Below are 21,606 nucleotides of genomic sequence, written 5' to 3' on the forward strand. Positions count from 1 at the left end.
GAGCTTTTTTCTGTAAGAAGGAAGTTGCAACTTACCAACAATTGTACGTCCATCCCCTCCTAATTTCACTCGGAGAGGGTTGCCTTGGGAGTCTTGGAGGTATTTTCCTTCAGCATTTAACACTAGCCCTCGGTCAAGATCTACAATCTAAAAGCAATAGATGTACTCAAGTTTAGCTAACCAAGAGGAGGTGAAATGAAATTTCAACAACAGAAATCCTGGGGAAATTCAGCCACTAAGTGTGATGTTCAGGAATAGCTACAACACAGCTGAACTTTTAAAACTAAGTGTATAGTAATCACTGAAATATCACTGCTGAAGAAAGCAGAGTCCCAGGAACTGGGGTCCAGAGCTGCACAGCCATATTCATATCACCTACTGTAGCTCTAGTGTGCAAATGAGCAAATCCCTTGATTTTCTTTGGCTGTGCGACTCCCAAGGTGCATTCCTATAATATTGATTTTGGTATGACATGGACCCATTTTCAAGATGGGATTTAGAATTACATCTAACTAAAAAAAAATTAAATATTAGACTAGTTACTTTATTTTGAAATGGCAGTGAAAACAAAGTAGCTAAGATTTTAATTGGGGCAGGAGACTGAAGAAAAGCCTCTGTCTCATAAAACAAATATGTCTGAGAGCTTGGACTGAATTCCAGAGCTAACTGCAGTTATAATTCAGTCCTTTTTGCTATTTCAACCCAAAATAGCTGAACTGTATGCTGTTTTAACCTGAGGTAACAGACACTGAGCCACAGAACACAAAAATGCAAAAGGTGTTAAGTACTGTGAGGAAACTGGGAAGGGGACAGAAACAGCAATTCCAGGTTGGCAAGACAGACTTACATCTGGTGCTGAGAAAAAGACTGCAGCAGGAAGGACAGCCGATTATGAGCTCAGTCTCTGAAGCCCTCCAGGCACCAGATTTGGCATAGATCCTCTTGCTTTGCAAGGTGTTCATCCTGCTAGCAGCAATGACTTCCCCTCAAGAGGCAGAGTAATGCCCCATGGCATTCCAAGGACCTTCCTAGCCCACTTTCTGGAATCCATTTGAAGGACATTGGGCATGCTTCTCAAAATGTCTCCCTTGAATGTGACCCATCTAATGCACTTTTTAATGTTCCTCTAATGAAAATGGTAAGATTGATGTGGCCATAAAATAAATGTCTTTATGTGTCATCCCACGTGCAAGCAGCTCTGCTGATGCCAGGGAGGCTGATCACAGAGTCCTACTGCTCAGCTCTTGGGAAAACATGAAGGAAGCACCAGTTCTTTCCCTTGCTTTCCTTGGTTAAAAGTTAATTGTAAAGGATGCTAAAAGACAAGGTATGGGCATGTATGCAGCTTGTGGGGCTTTCCTATCAATGGCATCTGAGCTCTTCTGCGTACACCTCTGGAAACATGAGGAAACAAAAACCTACATAAGTGCATTTAAAGCATTGTGACAGTTATGGAGGCACTTTTTATTCCAGAAGTCTTGCTCAGGAGCTTCTACCTGAGGTGCAAGTCTGGGAGAAGCATTGCTGAACACATCTTTCACAGCAGCTTTTCCAGGCAGTCTCCACTCACACTGCACAGCAGACAACAGCCCACTGTGTCAAGAGTCCCCAAGTCACTGGGGAGCACAAATCTCACTGACTTTGATGAAAAAATATTTCTCTAAATTTTATAAGAGTAATGTTATAATTTAAAATTCAACCCATCAGGTTTTAAATTTAAAATGTTAAAATAACAAAACCCTGGATTTGTCATTAGATTTCAGTGGAACAGTGGAAACTAAACTTTAAAGCTGCATTGATGGGGGACAGTGCTTTTCTTAATGAAAATACAAGTACAGTAAAAGGCCAAAACATCTTGAATTTAGAGAGAAGGTCACCCTACCCACTTTGCTCCTTGAGGGCCATTGATTACTTTCTGTCCACTTGGTTTTCCATTATTACCAGTGTTTACTTTTCCATTTCCATTTCCATTTTTTGTTGTAAGATTTGGTCTGCCATTATAACCTGAAACAGGGAAGAAAACACACTATTCTGAAGAAAGCAGTGCAACCTACAAGTCATATTTTAAATTGCAAGTAAATGCATTTTCTGGCTGATCTGAATATAAACAAGAACAGAAAGAGGCCTCACCACACTCTACAAACCAGGCACTCCATTTCTTCTTGGAGCAACTGTAGTGACATTGTCAGATTTTTGCAGCTGACACAAGAATCTGAAATTGTTTTTTCTGAAGAGGTTAAACACTCATTGTTCATCTCTATCATGTTTATTTGGTCTCTCTATTCCCTCTTTTTTTTTAAGAAAGCAGGGCAACATTTCTTCATGGCACTACAGTCATTAAAATGTTTGTGATCTTTGTAAGTGATCTTTCAGAAGTGGGATGAAGAAAGAAATCATTATTAAACACAACCAGTTGTTCAATCCTATCCTTATACAAAGATGTAGTGACAAACTGAAAGGAGAGGGCATGAGAATTATCTCCACACCTATTTTTTTTAACCTGGAAAAGGAAGGAATCTCCTTCTCTAGCTGAAAAACTACTGCTAAACAGAAGTACACTCATATCAGAAGTGGAGAAGCAGCAGCACTGAGCTGTAGGCCCCACAGCTCTGAAAGGGAAGTAAATTTCACATCTTATGTGAGACTTGCCTCCAGAAAAATATAATGAGGGAAAAATATAGACTGGGGAAAAAAAATACCTGAACACTTGTTGGCTATAACTTCACAATTCATTGCTAGCAGTAACCATTAAATAACCTCCATACAGAAATCTGTTATTTTTTCAGCCATACATCTCATCCCCCATGGTATTATTCAAGGTCTACTCCCATCTTAAAGCTCTTTAAGCTGGTGAATCTCTACGCAACACTGACTAAAGCATAGCAAATGCAACAGCCCAGCTGCACAGTCCTCATTGTGTAGCAGGGAGGACACTTCAAACCAAACATTGCTACCTATGGATAACACAGAAGGTATTTACTAAAACACTCAAATCACTAAATACTATTTTGGATGTCCATGCATTGGAGGGACAAAAGGTATTTCTACCCAGCAAGGTCACTGAGGCTGTCAGGGATTTTCCATTGGTGACATGTGGAATAAATACCTTGATGTGCAGTGGACCCTCTATTCTACTACCCAGGTCTGCAGACATTCTGTCAGAAAGCAAGCCTAACTTTTGGGGTAAATCACAGCCATAAATGTATTAGATGGCCTGGCTGTGATGGGCTCAACCTGGCTGTATGGGCAACCCTGAGCTGTCACTTAGAAAAAAGAGGAAAGTGGCTTAAAAATGCATCAAAGAGAACACAAGGAAACACCTCACTGTCTAGGCATGGGCAAGGTGGTACTGTGGAACCTACAAAGGTCTTTTAGCAATCCTTGATGAAGAGCTACATACCTGAGAGGCTGGCATATTCTGAGTACAAATGGGCTTTCAATGAGCATTTGGTGAAGTCATTGCTCAATAAGGAACTTTTCCAATTTGGTACCTAACTCTGTCACCCTCTTTGTGGAACACGGGATCCTTGCAGATCAGACCACAGGAGAAAGGGTCTGGGGCACCACATTACACCAAATCAGCAATGTCCTCCAGAACTGGGCTTCCCAGCAACCACCAAAATAAAAAGCAACACATTATACTAAACAACTGAACCTGCATCCTGCTGGAGGACTTTCCATCTAACTGCTGATCCTAGGAAAAACACAATTAGTGACATTAATACAACAAAGGCAGGATTAGTGACATTAATACAACAAAGACAGGATACCTGGTCTATAAGGAGGTCTAACAAATTGGCGCTGAGAAGGGCTCCCTAGCCTGGAGTTCAATAGTCGCTGACGAGGAGACAAAGTGGAAGAAACTGCTGGAGAAATGGTGTGTGTGGTGGTAGATGCAGAAGAACGTGGCCAGACAAAGCTTGGTTTAGATGGGGTATGTTTATTAGAGGACTGAGTAATCTGTGATGCTATGGCAGAGCTTCTTGGTGACTCAGGAGAAGACATTTTTAATATTGAAGGTTTTTCTGTCTCTTCTTCTTCAGAACTTACTTTGTGAGGTAGAAGAGTGTCCATAGATTTTCTTTTATTGCTAGCAGTGTCTTCATATACATTTTTGTTACCTCTAGAAACAGAAGGGGACTGTTTTGCTGCCAAAGATGTGGGTTTCTCTTCCATTTCATTCTGATCATGTTCACTGTAATAATCATCCTCTTCATTAGAAACTGACTGATGAGATTTAGATGAAGAAGGGGAAGGAACTTTTTGAAGAAGTTCAGTGTTAGACATTTTTGAGGGCAACAGGCCCTTTTTCTTCTCTGTTTGGGACACTGTTCTGGCAGTAACTCCAGAGCGAGTAGGTAATGAAGGACGAGTTTGTCTCGAAGTGTGTGACAGCCTTTGATTATACTGGTTGTCTTTTGCTGTATCACTGGCAGAACTGGAGTCTGGCTGAGTGTGTTTTGGTTTGTAGGAAGGTACCTGAGAACCTGGCTGCTGTTGCTTTGATTGAGATGAACTTGAGCTTCCCTGAGAGAAAGAAGCAGATAATCCCCTAGAAGAGGACACCTCTTTAAGAAACACAGAGTGCCTGCTTGCTCTGTCACTGCCCTCTGTTTCATCCTCATCATCATCTTCCTGCAACTCTTCATTACTTTGGGATGAGATGGCACGGTGAGATGGGAGGCGCCGGCCCCTTGAATGCAGGATGGAAGGACTGGTTTGTGCCCTCTGTGGAGGTTGTGAGTGAGAGGTCTTCTCCACTGGAAGACGAGAAGAGAGTGTCTTTCTAGGCAAAGACTCGCTTGGTTTTGATCGAGCAAGCTTTTCTTTTACCTCCCTATTGCCCTGCTCTTCAGGTTTGTATTTGGAAAGAGAAGACTGCAAAAGAGAATGCTTTTCTGGAGCAACTGTTTGACTTTGTTGTTCTTCTGAGTCAGAGTGGGGTGATTTTTCACCATGTGTCTCTCTGGAGCGCGAATCAGAATCGACCTGAGGATTTCTTCTCTTGGAGTAGATTGCTGAAGAAGACTGCCTGGAAGAGGGCAAAGACGGCAATAAGGGATTTTCATCTTGTGAGTCCTCCTTATAATTCTTATCAACATCCTTTCCCTTGGATTTGGCACTGGTGGAGGAGCGAGAGTGAGGTGAAGTGTAACCAGGAACAGCAGACCTTGATGAGACTGCCGCCACCGCTGATTTTGAATCTTTCCATGTGCGGGAACTGGAACCTGAGGATAGCCTTATTTGCTGCGACCTAGAACTTGGCTGTCCTGTTCTGTCCTCTGCTTCTTCACTGTCAAACTCATTATGGCTACTATGAGCATCGGAATCTGCTGATTTGGAAGCAGGTTGGTGTGAACGACCTAGAGAGCCAGACCTACTGCGATGGCCTGAGACACCCTCAAGAGGGACAGCAGCCTGCCGACTTGATGGCAAGGCCTGGCGACCAGGCTCTGAAGCTTTAGAAGACACTTTCACCAGCACGGGGTCAGGCTTCCCTTCCACATTACCATTACTTTTGGCAGGCAGAGGATGGGAAGAGGTCTTAGAAGGCACATTGTTGTTGCTTTGCCTCAATTGCTTGGTTTCATTATCTGTGTATCTGGGAGTGGACGAGGCAGAAGAGTGTTGTGATGATGATGGTAACAGTGCTGGTGGCTCACGTTCCTCTGTGCTCATCTGGCTTGACACCTCAGATGAGTGGGTTCGAATAGACATCTTCCCTGAGGCAAGGACAGGGTGGACTGGCCGACTAGGGAACAAAGGTTTAACATTCCTCCTCTGGTCCTGGGCTTTTGGTGGTGATGTTGTAGCTTCCTGGGAGGAATCGCCATCATCTGTCACCTCAGTGGATTGGAGGTCAGGTTCCTGCTCTCCTGTCTTTCTAGAAGGTAACTGAGATTTACTTAGGACCCCTCTAGTCAAGATTTTGTTCTTATATTCAGAAAGAAGACTCTTTTTATCACTAACGCTAGGTGAATGAACAGACAGCTGCTTAGAAGAAGGTGACAGCTGGGCTTTTGAAGAAACAGAAGAACTCTGAGAAGGAGATGAGCCAGCATTCCCAGTCTTTTTAGCCTCTGAATTATCTTGGATATTTGTCTTTTGCTGAGCAACTGAATCCTCATGAGCAGCTAGAGGCAAAAAGAAAAGTGTTTATTCGTAACAATAGAAGATTCACAAAAACTGACCAAAATCAGAAAACACCCAGGTAGCAAGAACAAAACTTATGAGAATATGAGGCAATAATTATTTCTGTATTAACCAGGCTGTGGAGTCCAGCCAAGATAAGTTTTGGGTTGTAGGAAGGTACCTATGTGGAATTACTGAAGCTTGGGTAAAACTCAGACCAATTAAAATCAAATATGCAAAATCAGGGACTGCAACACCCTTTCAGGGAAACCAAATCTTCAGCAGAATTCAGTCATATTGACGGCATGGTGCTGCATTATCCCATGTAAGGCTGTGGCCCACCTTTTTAGCTAACCCAGCAAATATTCCATCCCTACAACAGTAACTTTTTGGCAAGAGCCAAACACAAGGAGTAGTATCTGAGTAAGACACTAAGTGACTTTCAAGAGTGGGAGCTATCAGGAACAGAGCAGACAAAAACCCAGAGCATTGCATTCTTTGGCCTTTAGATAACAAGAACACATAGTATTGTCATAGATTATGGCATGCATTTATTTAAGCGGCTAAAATGTCCATAAAAATTACCTTTTGCATGCTGCAGAGTGACAAAGACTTATTTGGACGATATAATGATAAAAAGAGCAACCAGAAACAATACCAAGGAAGTCAAATCCCACAGGTCAGAGTGGATAGAGTGCAGAGGAGTTGAGTCAGTAAGAATTAACACAACTGGGACCAAGGCTAGAGTGGGTGAACTACAGCACTGGTTCATGGCTTGATGCTCACCTGCTGGGATGACGACACTGAAGGCTTTTGACTGAGGACCCGGTCCCCTCCTGTTTGCTGCACGAATTTTGAAAATATAGCGCTCCCCAGCCTGCAGACCATCTATTATGGCTGATGTTGTAGCTCCAGAGTAGGTGATGGACTTTGCTCCAAATGGCTTGAGAGCCGGGGCGTATGAAAGAATGTATTCTGAAATGATTTGGCAGACGGTTGGAAGGAGGAAACTGAAAACAGTCCTGTTTCCAGCGGACAGACTGTATGGGTAGGATGAATTAGAACGTGCATTACTAAAATTAATAAACTGGCAATGCACGCTGAGTTAACAGCTGGAGTATAAAGACATGAGAGAGAGATACACGTATATATGTAGGTTAAGTTGAATATTTCTTATCCAGAAGAGAAACTTCTACCAGAAAATATCAGCACTGCAGATTTGCCAAATGGTAGCAACATCACGTCTGTCCAACAAATTCTAAATATGACACACGGTGCTTAGCCAGAGCTAGGGTGAAACACCACAGCAGAGAGCAAAGAAAGGTCTGGTTGCCACTTTGAAACTCACCCTGCTCTCACCTTCGAGTTTTGAATTACTGTGATACCTGTCCTCTGTCTTAGCTTTCTGTATTGAGAGAAATTTCACCCCTATAGGAACAATTCTGGGCACAAAGAGGAATCTTCCCATTATACTCCCAATAGGTGCAGGTAAGACGCCACATATGTGCAAGCTCTGTTTTCTTTTCAAATCCTCTGTGAGAGGCACAGGTATCAGACAAACCCAGGGTTTGGATAATGCATTTCAGCTTTGTCTCCCTATACAAAAACCCACAATAATACCTGGGGAGCCACAGTGCCACAATGAGAAAACTCTAGAACATAATGGCATCTTTTTTTTTTTTTTTTCTGAGAGTGAGCCCATATTTATTGTGTCAAGAAATAAGCCATGCACAGTTCATCAAAATCAAAGGAAAAAAATAATTGATATTTTATATGCAAATACATTTAATGCTCCACTGAAAAACAAATCAAGGTATCAGAAGGCATAAATCCTTTTTCTTTGAATCTTTTTCTTTTCCTTCTTTTTACACAGGCATTGCTTTCATGGCAGAGACACTGGTGTACCTTCTGATAACTCTTAAATGACTACTGGAGAACATTTTTTCCCATTATTTTAATATGTGGTATAAATACATAAAAGGACAGGACTGAAAAACAAAAGGATCAAAAGACAAAAATTCCAGATTACCACATTGTATCAAAATGCCCATGAAATGCTAATTCAGTGATTTTATTTAGCCAGTAAAAATATCTTGTCATTTACTTAGTTTAAAAATAAGACATCTCCTGTAACACTTCATACTCAAACAGAAATATACTAGATGTGTATAAGCATTCAGCCCTTAAATATTAGGTATCTTTAAAACGATTGCCTTGGATTAATCATCTAATAACAATGCAGACAAAACTGCACAAAGGGCTACAGATTGGTCAAAATTAGGAGCAGACTTGAAATATCAGATAATGTCCCTGCATGACCCTTCTTACAGAAATAATGATTCTTGGACACAACTGCAGCTCCACTGAAGTAATTGGCAAGACTTCTACTGACTTCAAAAAAGGAAGGAATTCCACCACTGTCCTGAAGAACACATAAAGCAGGTCTTGCAGACACAGTGTACGTCCCTCCAGGCCAATGATTTTTCAAATCCTGAGATGCTGTAGCGCTGATAAGGGACCTCCAAAAACTTGTGTAATTTGAGAACACAATCTTGTTAACCACTGAAGAACAGGAGGCTAAAAAATCAGCCTCAATTTCAGAGGGAAACAGAAAAAAATCCCAGAAAGAACTTTTTCTTTAATTCTATGCAAATCTTAGCCAACTGGCAAACTATCTTTATGACTATGTCCAATAACACTATAGTACAAAAGATTTATGCATGAGATCTTCTGAAATCAGATGTGTGTTTGCTTCTTAAGCTGAGGATTTCCTTCCATGACAAACTAGAAATAAAACACAACATAAACCCACTCACTTTCTTGACAACTACCCAATTTTTCCTCTACAATTCTTTAAAATTTTTCTGGAAACTTCCTTCTTTAGCCTCATTTTGACCTGCCTATTAATGTAAGAAGAGGTAAAATGTGCATGCATGTTACCCCAGGAACCTCTGTGACATCCCAGGCAGACAGTGACAGTGGTTTCTCAGTGGCACTGTGGAGACACTGGGCTGGAAACATGTAAATCTTGCTTGGGTTTAATCAAGTGAAAGAATCCTGGCACAGCCAAGGTTCCAGCCTACTGCAGGGCAGCAGTCTGCCTTTGAGAACAACGGCTCCTTCAGGGAGTTAGAAACCAACAGTGAGGACTCACCTTTGACTTTTCCTTCGCTCTCTGGAAGAGCATCCCAGGATGCAGCTACAGAGGTTGGTTTCCCCTTTAATGGCCAAACATCCAAATTTTCAGGTGCACTGGCAGGGGCTGGGAAACAGCCATACACAGAAGAGGCAAGTAAGAATCAGCACAGCATACACCTTTTGCTCCATAGCAGAGATTCCTATACAGCTACTTCAAAGATAAACATGAAGAGTATACATGGCTCAGGTCCATGCTTGTCTCTGTCACATCGCTCTCTCAGACTGCCATAGTGAAATTTTATTCCATAATTTTAAGAACAGGAAGTTTGCACAAGACTGCTATTATGGCTTAGCCAGAATGACACAGTCATTTGTTATGGACCACTTCCCTGTACCAAAGGGGCCTGACAGCTTCTCCATGGTGGAGGGAGGATTTAAATTTGCTGTCCACAAAGAGGAATGGAAGCCAGGTTGCTCTTCTCAAAGGAAGGGGCACATCTAACTGCAGGGGTCCAAGGTGCTGAACCATCCTGCAAAAATTCCTAAGCCACTTCCCTTTGTTCTCCTTGCACCACAAGACCAGCTGGATGTGCTCCCCTGGTGTGCTTCACTACTGCAGGGATGCAGGCAGCAGCAATGAGACCTTTCCCATACTCTCAACCCTCTGCTGCCCCAAGCAATCACTTGGCTTGTTCTGGCTTTCCCTCAAGTCAGCCCTATTCCACAGCTCAAACCCTATGACTTGTGTTAGCCCAAGGACCCCTTGAATGCATACCTGCTTCTGGGGTCCGCTGGTAAACAGACACGCTCCATTTGCCTTCCTTTTCTCCCTCCAAGATTTGGATGGCAAACTCATACATAGTGTCTGGCAGCAGGTTCTCTACCAGTGCCCGCCGGTTGGACACCTGCTTGTAATCCCACCTTGCTGATTCCCCCTTTTCCCGATAGCGAACATTATACTGCCTGGCACCAGAAACACAGGAAAATAAAAGTGAGCATGTGGGAGACTAGCATTAGCAGAAACAGAGTGGGACAGGGATGCTTTGCCCTCTAGTAGCCTGCTGGGGCTTAGGGAGGAACCTACCAAAGTGCAAACAACAAAGTACCAACAACAAAACCCAGCATATTTTTTCCTTCCTCTAATGGAGTGTGATTGCTTTCACCCCAAGGGATGGACTCTTCAAGATGACCCCATGGCCATGAGCATGGCTGGATTGCTGGCAGGCCCTTGCTCCCAGAGCAGCACCAGTGGCTCAGTTCCCACCTGTCTGCCTAGAAAACTGCTTCCACCAAGAAATAGAGAACATCTAAAATTACTAGTTTTCCTGCTGTGACTCTCAGGGCATTTCAGCACCAGTTTACACAGCTCGTCAGTATTCCCAGGCTGAGCAACACAATCCAGCGTTTTCAGATCTTTGGCAGTTTCCAGCCCATTTTCTTGTTTGTTTTGGTCTCCAACTGCTGCAGCATGCTGCCACAAGCCAAGCTCTCACTCAGAGGAGCCCCAGCCTGCTCAGCCTCAACTGCATGGGTTTTCTGGAGGGTCAGAGGATGCAGGGTGCAATGATGGGTGTCTTTCCCACTGCAGTGATGTGTCTTTCCCACGCCACCTACAGCATGGTCATCTCGAAGCAGTAGTCTGTTTTGACAACTCAACACCTCACCTCTGTGGGGCTGTGCCTCGCCCCCGCTCCTTCTTTGCCCATGCATCTTTGGGGTTTTGCTGGCTGTGGTGATATACCAACACTGGGACAGCCAAATAAATACCAGAGATGGTGCTGGCAACATTTCAGAAGAGATGTAAACCCCTGTGTGAGTACAACACTCACACAGATCTCTAAATGATAACGAGCAGGGTGCTACGAGGCAAGCTAAATTATTCTCATAACCAACAGCAATTAAATGAATGCAAAAGCATTCAGTAGAGTGTTGGCAGCAGCTCCCCTTCAGTAGCCATTTAAAAACCCAGGGCTAAGTACCTGCTTGCTGCAACCTTCCGCTTTTCATACAGTGGGTCTGTCCAAGTAACAAGCACAGACTGAGAGGACATAACTCGAACAGTTACGTCTTGTGCCACCTCCACCTCTTCCTCCTCTGAAAAGGCAAAACAGAACAGCATATCATCAACAACATTGGAGTTCTCTTAAAAAACAGCAAATGTCTTCAACTGACATAATAATATTCACACCACACAGTTGATTTAGAAATACAAGTGTGAGTGGAAAATTAATTCCATTGATTACTGATGGTATTTCATGGAAAGATAATTTCTTTTGTTAGCTGTGTGCCTGCAAGGCCATAGTACTAATACATTCTACAGTCCTTCAGTATTCTACTTGTCCCCAAACTGTTACTCACAGCAAATGTTTTATTAACATCCTGATATTCACCATCTCTGGCAAATGCACTGCTAGAAGTACATGGAGAGCAGAAAATTTGTCTTAAAGAAAATTCTGAGATTTTAAAATCGGGTTTTATTTTGAAGGGCAATAAAACCTTCTTCAAAAATTTTTTCATAAGGGAGAATTAGTGTATATTTTATGGTTTTGAGTGTTTCAAACAGGTTGTTTGAATTCAGCTTTATTTTTTTATGGTATGCAAGAAAAATAAAGAAAAAATCATTGAAGTGGGCTGTTTTGACATATCAGAGTACCTTTTGCAAATAATTTACAAAATTTTAAAATTAAGTGAAACTAATTTGATATTTTGAGGTTTTTAATTTTGATGAGGTTCCCTTTTCTATCTGTCCATCAGAGTTGTTTTAGTCTAGTCTGTCTACTGGCCAATGAGAGATTTATTACTTTTCCTTACTAGTGTAATGGCAACTATTTCCAAGTCTCCCAAAGGCACAGAATGTACAAGGCATGACCTTCCAGACAGTGTTTTATAGACAAGCAACATTGGGAAAAATATTGATGTCTCAGGAAAGGAAAGAAGCTAGTAAACTCTGGAGAATGATCTCATTCTCTAGGGATCTTACTCATATATGACTGAAATTCAGGGAGAGATTCCCCTTCTCTTCAGCAAGAGAAGGGCATTAGCCCAAAACCCAGCACTACCTGCACAAATGGCAGGTAGCAGGGAGGCACATTTCCCCTCTTCCAAACAGGTTTTTAACAGAGAGTTTTCATACAGTTCCAGATTTTCCATGCCAAACAGCTACTATACAAAAATGACCAAGAGGACCCATCTACTACCCACAAGTAGCTTAGGGGACCTATTTACAAAGTTTTGTAATGGGAGCACCTGAAGAAAGAAAGTGAGCATGAGAAAGGAAAAGGTGTGAGATGGGATTTCAATACAGTTCAGGCACAATTCTCAGTTCTGGCATAGGTGTTTATCACCATCAAAATCTCCTAAACACTTTGCCATTCCCATGCCATTCACATCACAGTGTGAGGGGGTGAAAAGCACACTGGCGTGGAGATGACAGAATCTCAGTCATCCTTTTTAACAGCAGCATGCAATGACTTCTTTCCAATGTAAGTGAAAACTTTTGCTGGGTTGATGCTTCTGGTAATCAGCCCTTCAAAAAAGGGGTTATAGATCTGAGAGAAAGAAGGCATATCATTTTGGGGGGCCTGGCTTTGATTTAATCAAGCCTTCTCATGCAGTTACTGTAATGAATAACATTTGTCAGTAGATAGAGAGAAGATTAAAGAAAAAAAAAAAAAAAACAAAAAAACAGGACCTCAGAAACTCAACCAACCATGTTACAAAGTTGAACTATTTTATTAATCCTGCTTGAATTAGAGAATTATAGACATCCATCAAGCTCTTTACCACAAAGAGAAAAATCTAGTAGCTCTACCACCAAAAGACTTCCCGTGTAAAAACCACACACCACAAACCAGCTATCTCTTTGCATCCAATTGTCTCCACTCATTGACAGTAGATGTGAAAGAAACATACCTGTGACTTTTCTTTTAGTTAAAGATGACCTATAGACAGGTTGGCTCCGTCCTTGTGAGCTCCTTGACGGCAGTGAAACCACATGAACTGATTCAGAGGCTGTGCATGCAGGGAAAAAACAGAAGGTCTCCTGTAACCTTTTTCATTTATAAGGAAGAATGGATTTCAGAGTGGCCCCACCACATGCAATCAGAATCTGAGCTACGGCTCTTCTCTCTACCCTTTCCCTCTGCTGTTAATATGACAAACTTGCCCATGGTGTCACTTTAACAAAGCATCAAGTTCTCCTACAATTTCTACCCTATTTTCTAAGTAATATCCTCCCTTTGCTAAGACATGGAACACAATTAAACACGTGTTTTCATTTATAGGAAGAAGGGTTTTTGATACCTAGGACAGCATGTGATGTGTGCTCACCTAGCCCCTGTAGAAGAGTGCTAGCTAAGCTAGGTGCCAGCAGGGAAATTTGACTCACCTAGTTTTCTTGCTTCCTGGTTTTGTCGCTCTTGTGGCATCGGAGCATAGCTCATCCTTCTGTTGCTCTCTCCATATCCACGGGGATAGCCTTGGGATCTGCTGTGTGGACCCCTGAATCCTGCTCCATAAGGTGGTTTCCACCGAAAAGGTAACTTGCCATCTGGAGACTGAGCTCGCACTCTCAGAGGTCTGCTTGGCATGCCTTTCTCTTCACAAAATAAGCACACACACACACACAAACCCCATGATAGTTACTATGGAGCACATGATATCAGCAGTCCACGTATATCTGTTGGAAGCACATCTATAAAGATCAGAACAAAGGGCATAATTTTACAGCTTTTTAATTGTTTCTGTAAAACCAAACTGGAGTAACAACAAGCTTTCCAAGCGGGATGTACAATACTCAACAGTGCCTTTTCCCAGGCCCTTCAAACTGGTGCAAGACCTTGAAAGGGAAAATATATCGTAATACAAGGACTCCTGCCAGAAACTGGAGATGTCTTGTAGCTTTCCTGATTAAATCTTTTCCTTTTCCTTTTTTTAAACCCCCTTTCCCCACTTCAGGCACACTGGTACATTATTGTTTTGGGAAGAGCTAAAGTTCAGTGTAAAATGAAGCACAGAACAGTTTTACTATCAAAACCAGGTTCTTTTCTCCTAAACCCATCTCTAATTGTTCTGTTCTCCAACAGATGCATATCTAAAATGTCTGTTCTGCACATGCCTTCATTCCTGACTTCCCAAACTCCCATAATATGATCCCTTGAGCACTGTAAAAGGTACCTCGTGCAAGCTGGGTATTTTTTAACATTTGCTGAGAAGCTGGCAGCATTCTTTTAAGAATTCACACTGGTTCAAGGCTTGACAGCTCTTTTCAGTGAAAAAAATTTTCCTAGTATCCAATCTAAACCTCCTTTTGGGCAACTTGAGACCATTTCCTCTTGTTCTGTCACTTGCAGCTTGGGAGAAGAAATTGACTCCCACCATGCTACAACCTCCTTTCAAGCAGTTGTAGAGATTAACAAGGTCTCCCCTGAGACCTTTTCTCCAGGCTTAACAACTCCAGCTCCCACAACGTTCCTTTATAAGACCTGTGCTCCAGCTCTTTCCCAGCCTTGATGCCATTCTCTGGATTTCCCCCAGCACCTCAATGTCTTTCTTGTAGTGAGGGGCCCAAAACTGGACACAGAACTCAAAGTAGCTGAGTATCACCAGTCCAAATACAGGGGTATGATCCCTTTCCTGGTCCTGCTGCCATGGTATTTCTTATACATTTTCCTCATATCCAATCCAAACCTCTTGAACAACTACCTGCAGCTGCTGCCCAGCATTACAGCACTACATGTGCTTTGCTGCCACCAAGAAATTACTTTCTTGCAGCCTCCCATCAAGGAGCAGCTGGCTGCTGAGAGATGTTTCCCTGTCCTCCTGGGACTGGGCAAAGCCAGCCCGACTCCCTTAGGCTCTCACTGGAGCCCATGTGCCATTAGTAAGCACCACATGCCCAGATGTCCACATTTCTCTTGAGTGTCCCAGGCCTGGCTGAGGGGAGTAACATCTCCCCTCAACCAGCCACGCTCTCCCAGGCTGCAGTGGAAGTACACTGTGCTGGTTTTCTCTCAGCAGCCCTGCATGTTCTGGGAAGAACACTGCAGCCCAACAGCTCTGCTTCCCCAGTCAAAGCTGCAGTTTTCATCTTTTTCATCAATTTCTCATAAAATTAAAATAGAGAGTTGCAAGGGATGGAGGATACAAAGGGAACCAGCCCAGCCAGAGAGCCATATGGAAAGCATTCAATCTAAAACAAATGTGGTTTTAGGCAAAGAGAATTGTATCGACCCTAAGGCTGAATGCAGGGGATCAGCTGAGATTTTAAAACAAGGGCTTTCCAAGGCTTCAATTACTTTCCTCATGGTAGCACCACACTCTACCACCATTGTTCCTATTTCACTAGTTAGTTCCAGTTTCTATTTATCATTCCTCATCACAGTTTGACTGGCAGGAGTCTGAAGGCACCCAAGATGGAGTTATCAGCAATAGTTAAAATGGCATTGCTGACAACTGCTGATCCATCAAAAGAAGCGTTTTTTTGTGAAGTCTGTTCCAGGCTTTACAAGAAAGGGACTTCTCATTAAAAATGAAGAGCAGCAGCAGGAGCTTACCACGGCCCAGGAGCCATCAGTCTGGTCTGGGATAAGGCTGAAGGCCCTGACCTCAGCCACACAGGGGAAGATGAAGCTGGGCTCACACCTCCCCACAGAAGTACCTACCAAGTTGCTGTCCCACAGGGTTTAGCCATGCCAAAGGGTTGGCACTTCCCAGTCAGAAGGACATTTCACACTCCTTAAGTCCCCAACAGATTCACTTATTTCTGCAGTCACAGCCCCTGAACCTCAGCATCCCCTTGTCCTGGTCTCCCGCTCTCATCTTGGCTCTTGGAAAAAAAATCTGAATTTCCACAAGGAGGATAATCCTGGGACTGTAGACAGTGAGCAACCAGAAAAACTCATTGTATCCTAAAGACCAGAGTTTTGTCCTCCTAACCAGGCTCATTCATGTTAAAAAAAATCCCTCAGAACCACCATCACCAACCACAAAAATCACACCAAAAAATTAGAACTGTCCTAAGCTACTCACTAGAGAAGGGATGGGAGGAGGAAGTATTAGATCCCATGCATCATTTAAGTCATTCAACTCCCAGTGATGCCCCTTCCTGTGTGGATACTGAACTCCCCCAGGAGCAATAGTCTTGAACAGGCTTAAAATAATTTGCTATCAAGTACTTGACTGAACTTAAGGTTGAGTCTTCCTCATCTGCCCATTATTTACCCCTGTAAAGATTTTCTCTTTTGTTCCAAAACTGATGCAACAGCTTTCTGGACTTCCACTCTGGTCAAACTAAATCAACTGGTAATCATCTTCAGAACTCATCTAAAGATCTACTTGCAATTACATTAAAATAAAACGCTTTTCTGTAGTCTCGAAAATGAGAAAGAGTCACTCCCTTTCACTCTCTTCAGTCTAGAAATCCAACATTACTTAGAACTGCAGGAATCCATGTACGGTATCTTGTCCCCAAAAATTCAGGACTGATTAAAGCCTTGAGATTAACTTCTCACAGATGAAACGTCCACTAGTATTGCCAAAATGTCCCTGTACTGTAGGAAAGCATTTTACAAATTATGTAAGCCCAAAGCACAAGGTCTAATGAGGGTAGAACATCCTCTGAACAACCATACAAGGAGGCAGCTTGCACTTGCCAAATCATACAGATTCTTCAGAGGGTCTCATCAATTATCTAGCAAAGGAAAACACACAATAGTTCCAGAAGAAAAGGGAAGTACTGACCCCTGGCAATCAATCTATAACTGCAGGGGAAAACATACCAAACAATTCAAACCCATTAGGATACAAGCACAAAAAGTAGCTGAAATTTGAGGTCACAAAAAATAAAGCACTTCAATTTACCACCACAAGTCTAGGTAGAGATTTTTCTTTTTGCCTTCCATAGTCAACAAAAACTTTTCCACACTTTGTATGCCATAATTTCAGGACTGGAAAACTGGACCCATAAAATATGTTCTGCTGCAGAGATGACACATAACTTGGCACAGCCAGTAGACAATATCCATATAGTTTATAAACAACTATCAATCTCTCTTTTCACGTCAGGCGGAAGTCTGGGAGACTGAATACAATGACCCAGCCATGGCCAAAGTAATAGCTTAGAGGCAGAAATTGCAGCTGCTAGGAGGTAACAAAGTCATCAGAAAACACCAAAAATGGTAGCTGGTAAATGAAATCCTGCAATGGTCAACTTGACCAAAAATCATCTGAATCTGCAGTGCAACAGCAAACTGGCAGGATTTTTGCAGGGTTTTTTTAGGGGAAAGGTGGTGTTTCAGTTTTTATTATTATTTTAATAATAGAACTTATTTTAAATTAAGTTCTAAGCATCAAATGAGACTTACTGATTCTGAACTCTGTACTTGAGACTACTGCTGCTTTACCAGACAAAACAGTACGAAAGGTTAAAGAAAAAGTACTGAACTGCTCAGTTCATTCATTCTTCTGAAAAAGTAGATTCCTGTCTTAACAACTTAACTGCTCCCTAAGCTCAGCTAATCATCCTTTGAGGTAAGAACCTTGCATCACTGAAAATCTGCAATCCAATTTCAAAGCTGAGCAACTCAGTTTACAGACACCCTGCACGTTTCCACTCAAAACCACCACCAGGACTAGAAAAGTACCTCAGCCAGATGCGGTTCCTAGATCTCTGAGCTACTTCTTTGGGAAACAACACTCTGCATACTACGCATTTCTATAGGCATCCAATCCCTACCTCCATGAAGATGTCAGCTGTATTTGTAGCAAAAAAAGAAAAAAATATATAGTTAATTAATGAACAGGAAAAAAAAGATACACTATTTCAATTCCTTAGCTGGCAATTCTAAATTTGATTCCATTTGTGAGGTAAGACTCTTCATAAAACACTCATACTCATAAAACCTATTGTATTGGCAACTCCTAGATGCAACTGCTTGAGCTGTGACATTCAATTCAGGACACACATGGCAAACACATCCTAAGGAACTCTACAGGTGCCCTTTTTGAGCAGCTTGTGAAACCAAGACAGGATTCTGCCCAGGGGTTCAGAAAGACTGAGGAATTCCAGCCCCACAGAAAGCACTAGGGAAGTCAAAGAGTGAAGCCCCACATCCATGTGGCAGTGTTCATGTACTGGCTGTATCATGGCCAGACCTTCACCAGGAAAAAAACCATTGTTTTCAAAAATAGTTTGCAACATGATCAGTTCTTTCTTGTTCATGCCCCCAACAGGTGCTGTTTTCCACATGGTTCTTTACCATCTTCCAGCAAGTAAATCACTTTGTGTATTGGCTTTAAGGGTTGGGGCAATTCAGATACACCATCTTATTTTTTCACCCAATCTGAAATAGATTATGAAACAGAGTGTATTTGGCAAGGTGAAAGCATAACTTTACCAGCAAAGCCAGGCATCTAAGCTTTGTGGTCCTTTGTGCAACTTAAGGCTTTCAACCTTTATTGATTATTCATGAATAGGAAAAGAAAAACATTATTTTACCACAACTGAAAAGCACAGGGGAAAGAAAACATCTCACTTTTCTCATCCAGCAATCCACACAGGGGTGGCTGCTCTCCTCCTTACCTTCACATACTCTGACTGTTACCTGTCACCATACAGCTATCCCCAAGCCACATCAACAGAAAAGAAAAGAAGAAAGAGGACAAACACAATACCACAGGAAAATTGTTGTTTTCCACCCAAAAATTAATGCCCCATGTCACTTTGTCTAAGTGTTACTGGATTTTTTAAAGTTGATGGGGTTTTTTTAAGTTGATGACCCAAGCTTGGTTAAGAAAATGTGAGCAATTCACCAGCTTCAATGAGGCTGGATTGGGGCCATCCCAAGAAGAGTTCACTCTGCAAAGATATTTCCTGCAGTGGGTGAGCCAGCTCAAACAGTGCTGATGTGGCCCTCCAAACTGTGATGTGCTGACTGCTCTAAACGCACAAGACTCTGGGCGCAGTGATTTCCCCCAGACCTGCCCTGGCACAGAGCAGAACACGAGCTCTAGTGGGAATCTTCAGAGCAGCGCAGCAGTTAACACATGTAAAAGGCTAAGTATATGATCAGAGAAAGTAGGACTGAAATGGAAAAACAAATCCACCCTGAGGCTGACCGGGTCGGTGGGTCCCCTAGTATTTTAAAATGCACTGTTAGACTTTTCCCTGTGTGGGCTGAACAACTCTTGTAAATGCAACTAATTTATACACTCAACATCAGATCTCCTCCTGGAAATAAGATAATCAGTTAAAGCAGTAGAGGCGAGCGACATAAAAATCCTTTGTTTCTTGCAGAAAAAAAAAGAAAAAATAGTTTAGCACATTTCCACACACTTCTGCTTGGCGCAGAAAGCAGGGACTGGAACGCTCTAGTTCCTGCAAAGCACAATGGAATCTGTGCCATAATTCACTGGGCTCCAGTCAGGAGTTTTGGGCAGAGGACCAGTATCCAGCGGTAATGTCTGATTTAAGGAAAGCAATTCATTATACATCTGTAGAGGAGTTACCTGGCATCCGGAGGACATTCTTTAAATTGACAGCGTCAACAGAAGTTTCCAGTGCTCCCTTTGAAGAGCCCTCTGAATGCTAAGCACAGTGGATCAGGGCACTTTTCAGACTCAGGGATGCAATTCTACACGATTAACATGTGTATTACGACTTAGGAAAAACCAACAGTGAGTTATTGAAGGCTTCACATTCTCCCACTGACATCAATGCCCAGGCTTCCTTCTGCAACAGTGACCTTTGAAAGGAGCCCTCTGAGGCTGGGCTATGTCTGTCTCTCACACCCACTGGCTCTGGGTGCCTTACATCCGGGCTTCTCCAGTGGTCAAAGCACTGTGCAAAGGCCCCAGGACCTTCACAAAGGCTGTCAGAACACACTGCAGCCATGGCCCTGGTCTGCAAGGGTCCATTCAGGGTGTTGTCCAACACCTGCCTGTTCACTGAGTTGGAGGAAAGGCACTACTGGAGTGACAACAGCTTAGGGGGTTCCTTGAGGGGACAGAGCAGGTGAAACCAGCTGGCAAAGGTACGGGATTGCCTTCACGTAACTGGCTTCACCCACAGGCTGAGTTGGGGGACTCCTTTTCATTAACTTATTGGGCTATAATTGTCTGTTCTCTCTGGAGACTGCACCCTTGGTATCTTGCCCTAATCATGAAGTTGCTCATCTACATCTGCTAGCATATTTATACAGCCAAAACCTTTAAGGTGCACAACATCATCAGTGACCATGTTGCTCACCAGGCAGGTATGGGCACTACCAAGAACTCCAGCATCAGAACAGAAGAAGTGCACAGTCATTGCAACCACATGTGAGGTATGGACAACAGGTATGTGGTTGTGCACATTCCTTGGCAGGGCATCCTCCTCTTGCCAGTCACCATGAGGACAGAGCTGCCTTCTAACCCTGCTGCCTTGCAGGTGACTGGTTGGCTTGAACAGGCATCACAGGTGATGGAAAATCCTCATTTGTATCAGTGCAACCATCCATAGCATATACCTGGGCAAGGGTTTGTCAGTCAAGGGTTCCAGAGAAAACCAACAATAAATGCAGGGATGGATTAGGGCCCACCTGTGGCTCCCTCTAAAATGACAACTACAAAGGCATGGATAGTGTCTCCAGCCAGCATTACAAGTGGGTAAAATCATAATACTTGGCAAGGGAGAACTGAGACTCAGTAAGCTGTGCTTTGCTGCATGCATTAACCAAGCAACAAAAACTTACGGAAACAGCTCCTTCAACTGGGCCCAGAGCTGCAGCAGCAACAGCCATCCATTCTGAGCCATACAGAACACCACTGTTATAATTTTAAAACTTGCATTTTCCATCTTTCTCTTTCCACGTTCTTCTCAAGAGATGCTGTGGACAGCCATGCCTTATAAACAGCCCACTTGCTTTGTTTTACATAGCTGTGCCACTACAGCATACATTTTTCACTTATAATTGTCACTTGGAGACTGACATCAGTCTCCTGAGCACTTAAATATATCCCTCACCATATGCATTTGAGTTGTTTGATTCAAGACTGCATTCAAAACTCTTCACTGCTCTCACAGCTTAAACCTTCATAGTTCCCAACTGAAGCCTTGGTAGCACACTTTTTCTCCAACTTATTTTGAAATTTACCCCTGCTCCAGAGGTAGAGGCACCAAGTCATCACTCCTTTAGGTCCAGTGGGAGGGCAGAAACCCCTCACAGTCCAGAAGAATTGAGCAGGTGATTTTCAAGCTCTCCTGGCTGCACAGCTTGGGGCCTGGGGCTCCTTGTTGCCACCCACACTAATGTGCATGGCCTGGGCTCCAAAACACATGGTTTACATCAGGCCACTGTT

General features: G+C 42.9%; 1 protein-coding gene across 1 annotated transcript in view; it reads right to left on the bottom strand.

The window, feature by feature from the left end:
- Window positions 1–21,606, bottom strand: part of FNDC1 (fibronectin type III domain containing 1) — a 62,963-nt gene that overhangs the window by 26,312 nt on the left and 15,045 nt on the right. The window contains exons 2-10 of the mRNA XM_041470107.1: window positions 13,658–13,867; window positions 13,183–13,281; window positions 11,250–11,364; window positions 10,046–10,233; window positions 9,287–9,394; window positions 6,919–7,107; window positions 3,771–6,134; window positions 1,883–2,004; window positions 36–147 (exon numbers count right to left, since the gene is read on the bottom strand). Of these exons, the coding sequence (XP_041326041.1) occupies window positions 36–147; window positions 1,883–2,004; window positions 3,771–6,134; window positions 6,919–7,107; window positions 9,287–9,394; window positions 10,046–10,233; window positions 11,250–11,364; window positions 13,183–13,281; window positions 13,658–13,859 (3,499 nt within the window). The 5' untranslated portion in view covers window positions 13,860–13,867. The remainder of the gene's footprint in view (window positions 1–35; window positions 148–1,882; window positions 2,005–3,770; window positions 6,135–6,918; window positions 7,108–9,286; window positions 9,395–10,045; window positions 10,234–11,249; window positions 11,365–13,182; window positions 13,282–13,657; window positions 13,868–21,606) is intronic.

The sequence above is a fragment of the Pyrgilauda ruficollis genome, unplaced genomic scaffold (assembly GCF_017590135.1).
Source record: "Pyrgilauda ruficollis isolate IOZ18807 unplaced genomic scaffold, ASM1759013v1 scaffold24, whole genome shotgun sequence".
Lineage (NCBI taxonomy): Eukaryota > Metazoa > Chordata > Aves > Passeriformes > Passeridae > Pyrgilauda > Pyrgilauda ruficollis.